We start from the raw sequence: 8042 nt of genomic DNA on the forward strand, positions 1-8042 counted from the left end.
TATTATATTTTTATTAAAAAAAAATGATATACATCCAGAATAGGAAGAAAAAAAATACACCTTATTAATTTATTGATTTAAAAAGAAGGGCATTTATTTACATTAGAAATCGAAACTAGAAAACAAAAAGAGGAGAGGTAGAGAGAGAAGCTATTCACAAACTTAATTAATTCCACCAATAAAAGAAGAAAACAAATTGTGATAACCACCTATCGAAGTTCAGAGTTGAAGGAGCTATCCTTGGATATGAACCCAAACCCCCTCACTTGGTACATTTTGATGAACCACGTATAGAAGATAATACCCAGCAGGTGCTAGGAAAGCTGAATTTGGAGTCTTCACGGCAATGGCATACGACGATTTCGTCACAACCTGTAGACGCCTGGTATTCAGTATCAATACCCTCTGGTTCATGGAGAAGGAGTGTGTGGTGAAAGTTGGAGACACCATGGTCACCTGTACCTTCTTCTTATCCACCGTAGTATTCGACACCGAGAAATGTATTGCCAATCTTTGCCCATACTTTAGCTTAGTATACGACACCGGAGCGGTGATCGCCGGTCGTATTCCGGAATATTCCGAATCCAAATAAGGAGGTGAGAATGCCTCTAAGCTTAATTCCGTCGGATAAAGAACGCCGGTGAATTTGTAATACTGATGAGGATTACTTCCTCCCACTAGAACTCTACCATCACGTAGTAAGATTGCAGTGGAATGGTACATACGTGGAATGGAAGATGGGTTTAGTACTTGGAACCGAGACGAGTCGGCTGGGTTATTGGGTAGGTACAACACCGGGTAGAAAACCGGATCCCTACCCATTTCCCAACCGGCAACCCCCCTTGCAGCACCGTTGATGATCAAGACTTGGCCGTTAGGGAGTAAAGTCATGTCACCCATCACTCTAGCTAAGGGCATTGTCTCCATGGTCCATGTCGGATTCGGGTCAGTAATTCGGATCCTTCCACATGTCTTAAGTGCTCCGATGAACTTCCCAGAATTGGCTTGCTGGATTGACCCACGTGGAGCTCCACCACAGATGAGAACCTCAGCTTCCATTAATAAGTTGTTAAGGTTTAGTGGAAGCAGAACTGAAGAGCCCGTGCTTGGGTAATTCCGAGCATTCCCATCTGGTATTTGTGGGAAGGTTTTCACAACGGAATTAGTTGTGTAGTTGAACAAGATTGATTGGTTGTTGGCGAAGATGAATAAGTTGCCATCCACATTGTGGTAAACAAAAGGGTAGAGATTGTCTTCGTAAATGTCATTGGTTTGTGATAGAAATGGTAAGGAGAAGAGCTGATTATTAGTGGAAGTAGCAGTAGATTTGGGGTAGAACTCGTAATTGAATTGCTGGCGACCACCAATCACTATGATCCGTCCATCCGGTAGAATATGATTGGTGGCGTACCAACGTCTAGCACTGAGTCCATTAGAAATCTCTTGCCAGTCACAAGTGGAGCAAGGTTGGAAAATTCTGACGACACGTTCGCCGTCGTTGGATCCGCCAGTCTGAATGAGGTTGCCGTCGGCGGAGACGGCACCGGAAGAGCACCAAGTATCGGTTTGGATCATAAGGGGACGTATGGAATTAGTGAGTACGTTGTACTCAGCAGAGTGAGCGGTGCAGTCATGCTTGAGGGCTTGGTCATTGGGGTCATTACGGCATTTGCCATTAGGTAAGGAGAGATTGGAACGGCCGAAGTCGGTGCGATCGAAGATGATAACTCGATCGTTGTTGAGTAGTTGCATGTGCATTGCTGAAATTCCAATGCTTTTAAGGAGGAGGTTCCATTGACCTTGTGGAGCTGCGGATATGAATGATGATGAATTGAGAAGATTGATAACAAAGAAGAAAAAGAAGAAGGAACAGAGAAGTATTGGAGAAAGAAGAGCCATGAAGGATTTAAGGATGAATAAAATGAGATGAGGAGGGTGTGTGTGAAATGTGCATGGGTTGGTCCCGTTTAAATAGTGTAAACGGAGAAGAGGTTTGAGTTGTACAAGCGTACAAGAAAAGGAATTTGGTCCCATTTTTTTTAATGACAACGAGTTTGGGATTTTATTTATTTATTTTTTTTTGTTTTAATGTCGCAACGAATTTGGGTTGTTGGCAGTTGCTGCTAATTTATAGCTTCCGTTTTTTTATTTTGACCAATGATTAATCTGTCTTATTTGTAAAAGACTTCCCTCGTTCTCAACATTATAACGACAGATGATTGTCAGAAAATAAAAAAATGTAGGATTTGTAATCATCATCTATCCAAGAGAGAGTGTGTGCTGTGTGATAGCGACTATCTGATGATGTATGATGAACAGGTAGGTCTTATTGTATTTAATAATTTAAATCAACTCACCAGGCCGGCTGGGCATATTGCTTTTTGTTAGATGATCAAAGTGTTTTAACATTTGTAGGATTTTCATGTTTAACTGACAATATGGAAGCTGAGCTAATCAGAATCTTGCAAAGTGAAAATACGTTTCAAAAGATGGAATCTATCTCAAAAAAATATGGTTCAATAACTATAGACTAAATGGCTTTTTAAATCCCCAAGGAAATCTGTACATCACCTGGAACCTCATACCTTCCTTTTTTTGAGCTAGCAGAAGTAACTTCAAACTTTTCAACTGTAAATTTCGTGCACCAAAATGGTTTAAGTCTCTATGATCCTTAGCTCTCTTTTCTCTCACAAACAGAATTACTATGCATCCCTTCTTGTATGATGTACAAACTTTCCTTTCTCTTTAATATGTATCTTTTCGCTTTTCATCAAAAAAAAAAAAAAAAAAAAAACTCAACAGGTCGAAGAGTTAACTCTTTAACTCAGGTAGTTTTATAGTCCTAATTTTCTGCAAACTCCCATATATTAACGGTCAATCTTACGTCAGAAATAAGTATCCGGATGTAGAGATTTATTGGTACTTTGGCACCCTCTCAGTAATAGCAAACTTGTAAAGATGAGTTCTCTCTAAATCCCTAACATTAAGAGTACCCCTCTACTTACAAAAAAAATAGAGAAATTGGATCACACATCATAAAATATAGAGCTGCTAGGATATTGTTTAGGGACCGGTTGACATGTATAGACCATCACCATCATCATTATGAGACTATTATTAGGGTCCTTCTACTCATCATTTTGCCGAAGCAGTTCACTTTAGGCTTTTTAACCCTCATAAAACTTTTCCTAACTTAGAATAGAGGGTAAATATTATAAAATTACTCCACACCCCTCCTCTTGTTAGGGTTTAGGGTTTAAGCACAAGGTTGCTTAAAGCAATACACCCTACATATCAAGCTTGGAATAATACACGTTGCTGCCTCCAACTAGTATTTATAGGAAAGACTAGGGTTTTTAGATTAGATGGGTTTTATCCAATGGGCCCACCATAACCTGGATCCTTATTCTAGTAGACTTATATTTAACATATAAAAGGGTTATATAATATACCCAACATCCCTCCCCTCTCCAGATCTTGCTCTGCGTCTTCCCTCTTTTATTCTCTTGCGTTGTATTCCTCTCTCCCCTCCCCACCCTCCCTTTGCATCCCCCTCCCCCGTCCCTCTCTCTCTCTCTCTCCACTGTCTCCCTCCTTGACTCGGTGTTCCCCCTACTTGGAGAACAGGTGGAACCTTGATTCCACCAGAGATCCATTGAACATACTCTACAAATTGTGTGTCCACATGGCTTCCCACGATCACCTTCTTCAAACAATAGCACATCTCTGATCCACATCCACCCCAAAGAAAGAGATAAATATAGAGAGGGATTATTTTAAAAAGAATTTACAAAACTGTCCCTCTATTTCACCTCAGAAAAAATACTTGCAAGGATAAATAAAATGATAGTGAAAGGAATTCACTCACTCTCCATAGTGCTGCGTAAGAAAACCCATATTGTTAACAATGGAGCACAAGCACAACAGACATACATTAATACTCCACCACCATATTGTGATAGAAATAATGTTAGGGTTTAGGGTTTAAGCACAAGGTTGCTTAAAGCATTACACCTTGAGTATCTAGTTTTGGAATACCCAGACTGCTGCCTCCAGCTAGTATATATAAGGAAACTAGGGTTTAGGTCAGATGGGCAAATTACTAGATTACCCCTCACAGCCTGAGCATTAATTCAAGTAGGATTATATTAGAACATATGAAGGGATATTACATAAATACCCTTACAATCTCCTCCTATGTTCTACATATATCCACCACACATGTATAGAAACCATTGTTCAATCAGTAATTGAATCAAAATAAATTGAATAAATTGAATATCAATAATCCAATAAATCAAATAAGCAATAAGTAAACTTCAAGAAATAAAACTAGGGCTTTAGATCAAAACTAAACCCAACAATAAATCCGAAGTTTCACATGCAAGTAGCTAAACCAAAAGAAATAATCAAAAGAAAAAAGTCCTTGCAATCCATGTGACTTTACTCATCAAGTAAGTCATCCTCATCGAGATCCAGATTCAACCGTTCTCCTCTATCTTCGCCATTCTCTGTAATTTGTCAAATATGAATTTCATAAGATAATATGAATTCAATCATTTGCTCAATAGTATCTAGTTCAACAATAAGAACTTAGTACATTCCATATATGGTTGAAGGTAAATAAAAAACAATAAGCATCATCATCAAGTTTCTTTACAAGAACTCGATCCTATATAGTCTCTATCACAAGGACCATACCATGTTTCCATTTGAAATATTGTGTTCGTCATATTAGTTATAGATTTATGTTGTATCATCAAATTTGAAATGGTACACCATACTATAAAAGACATGTCATCAAATTTGGAATGACATAAAGACTAGCACAATATCATTGAAACATATCAAACAATTTTCATATTCCTTTGTGAAATAACAAAGTAAGGAAACTTCACATGAAAATTTGCTACACCATCAAGTTTGGAATGGTTTCACAAACCCCCATACTTAGTAACCTAACTAAGTTATCTGAAACATGTAAATTGTCCCGAATGCTTACCAAGGCTAGATGAGATTCGAATATTCAAAATAATACTGGGTTAGGTTAGGACCTGACTAAATGGTCTTTAACCCCATCTCCCCTGTAGTTTTGAATGTTCGATCTTTGTTCAATCCCTTTGTAAGGGCATCTGCTATATTATCCTTCGATCTCACATCAATCAAAGTGATAATCCCTTGTTCTGTTCGATAATTCAGTATGGCCTGTTTCAGCCGGATGTGTCTCCTCTTACCATTAAAGAGTGAGTTATTCATTATCGTCTTTGTTGCTTGATTATCACAGAATATAGATATGGAGTTTAACTTAAAACTTCTCAATGAAATATCCATGATCAGATCCTTTATCCACTCTGCTACATCTCCTGTAAAAGCTAGAGCATAAAGTTTCGATTCCATAGATGACAGAGCAATACCAGTCTGTCTCTTGGACTTCCATGCTACAGCTGCTCCTCCTAGTGTAAATACATAACCACTAATAGATCTGCTGTCTCCCAAATCTGAGCACCAAGATGCATCAGAATATCCTTCCAAAGTCGGAGGATGTCCAGTATAACATAGAGCATAACCAAGAGTACCCTTAAGGTATCTCATCAGCCTCTTCAGGGCATCCCAATGCTCTTTTCCAAGATTATTAGTGAAATGACTCAGCATGCCTACCGTAAAGGCTATGTCTATCCTAGTGCAACTCATTTCTAACTGATTCACGGTGTCACCTGCATTAGGTTTCAACCGTTTGTTATAGTCATAGGGTGTCTCAATCGGTTTACAATCACTGTATCCCCAACTAGAAAGTAGCTTCTCAATGTAATGAGACTGACTAAGGGAGATCCCTTGCTCATCGAAGCTAACTCTCATTCCAAGAATGGTGTCTACCACACCAAGATCTTTCATGTCGAATTCTTTGGACAAGGTTTATTTAATGTCACTCACTACAGAGAGATCAGAACCTAGAATCAACATGTCGTCTACATACAAACAAATAATCGCTACCTTGTTTGACTCAGACCTAAAATAAAGGCACTTATCCGAGTTACTGATTTGAAAAACAAGGCTCTTTACTGTCTTGTCAAACTTCTCATGCCACAATTTAGGTGTTTATTTAAGACCATAGAGAGATTTGTTTAATTTACAAACTCTTTTTTCAGAACCTTCCATGACAAACCCTTCAGGCTCATGTAGATTTATTCTGTTAGGTCTCCATTAAGGAAAGTCGTTTTTACATTCATTTGATGCACAACATAATGCTCAATAGATGCTATGGCAAGAAGAATCCTTATTGTTGCCAGGTGGCAGACCGGGGAGTAGATGTCAAAATAGTCTATCCCTCTCACCTAGGTATGACCCTTAGCTACTAACCGTGCTTTATACCTGACTATAGACCCATCCGGATTAAGTTTCTTCTTCAGTACCCACTTACACCCTATTGTCTTGGCCCCTCTAGGCAGATCAACAAGGTGCCAGGTCTCATTCTGCATTAAAGAGTTTATTTCCTCATCAATGGCTTCTTTCTATAGCAGTGAGTCCCTAGATCTCATCGCTTCCTTATAAGTGGATGGATCAGCCTCTAAATGATAGGTCACAAAATCCTCACCAAAATCTTTGGGTACTCTATCTCTAGTAGATATTCTTCTAGGTTCTGATTCAGGGAGCATTGTGGGAGTAGTGTCAGAAACAATTGGTTCAGATTCCAAAGGTGATTCTGTAACCATTTCAGTCAAACCAGGCAAGGTCAGGCCTTTATCTCTGAGGAATTTATCTTTAAAGAATATGGCATCCCTAGATTCTATCACCACATTGGTTGATAGATCCAAAAACCGGTCTGCAGCATTGTCTTTTGCACAACCTAGATACACACAAGTGTTTGTTCTAGGTCCCACCTTAGGTCTCCTAGGGTCTTGTATCCTAACATAAGCTATACATCCCCAAACTTTAAGAGTGTCATATCTACAGGGATGGTTATGCCATAGTTCATAAGGTGTAGAAGTCAGCTTTGAATGTGGTAGTCTATTTAGAATGTGATTTGCAGTCAACACTGCTTCTCCCCAATAGTAAGAGGGCATGCCAGCTGTCAATAACATGGAGTTTAACATCTCTATTAATGTCATGTTCTTTCTTTCAGCTATGTCATTTGATTGAGGTGAGTAAGGAGTAGTAGTTTCAAGGATTATGCCTGCAGAGGCACAGAATTCCTTGAACTCTGTCAATTTGTATTCTCCTCCCCTATCACTTATAAATCTTTTAATTTTTCAGTTCAACTGATTTTCTACCCTATTCTTGAAAATTTTAAAATTTTCAAATGCTTCATCTTTAGATTTTAACAGGTATAAATAACAATATCTAAAAAAATCGTCTATAAATATTATCAAATACTTTCGACCTCCTCTAGTTGTGTAGCTTTTAAAGTCACAAATGTCAGAATGTATAAGTTCAAGAAGTTGAGTGCTCCTAGAAACCATTCTGAAAGGTTTTCTAGTTATTTTGGTTTGAGTACACACTTCACATCTGTTAAATCTAATTGAAGTGTCTAATGGTAAATTATGAATTTTAGCTAGTTTGAGCATTTTCCTATAGTTCACATGTCCTAACCTACAGTGTAGTATTTTGGGATCAAGTGAAGTATGGTTAACCTGGTTTATTGTCTTATTAGCTAAATTCAACCTCAACATACCATTCAAATTATAAGCACATCCAAAATAAAAAGAGTTAACAGACAGTGTTACTCTACCACTACTAAAAGTAATAGACACGCCAGCATCAAGCAAAATTTCAATTAAAATTAAATTCTTTTTAAAATCAGGAAAGATTTTAATATTTTTCAAAGTAAGTATTTTACCTGATGAAAGAACCAGGTTCGTTGTCCCTTGTTGAACCACTTCCACGACTTCTCCATTTGCAACAGTGACAGTCTCTGCTACTTAAACAACATCAATGAGCAGGTTATTGCTATTGTAAACATGACAAGTCGCTCCAGAGTCTAACCACCAATGTGAAGATATACTGGCCAACCATGGCCACAAAGTTAGTAGGCTCAGTCTTGTCCA

At 38.2% G+C, this 8042-nt stretch overlaps 1 protein-coding gene across 1 annotated transcript; it reads right to left on the reverse strand.

The window, feature by feature from the left end:
* Nucleotides 1-234: 234 nt before the first annotated feature.
* On the reverse strand, nucleotides 235-1818 carry LOC122672437 (aldehyde oxidase GLOX1-like). Its single transcript, XM_043869912.1, has one exon. It carries the CDS (start codon nucleotides 1756-1758, stop codon nucleotides 235-237), a length of 1524 nt encoding a protein of 507 aa, XP_043725847.1. The 5' UTR covers nucleotides 1759-1818.
* Between the last annotated feature and the right edge of the window lie 6224 nt (nucleotides 1819-8042).

This window comes from Telopea speciosissima, chromosome 8, assembly GCF_018873765.1.
Source record: "Telopea speciosissima isolate NSW1024214 ecotype Mountain lineage chromosome 8, Tspe_v1, whole genome shotgun sequence".
Taxonomy (NCBI): Eukaryota; Viridiplantae; Streptophyta; class Magnoliopsida; order Proteales; family Proteaceae; genus Telopea; species Telopea speciosissima.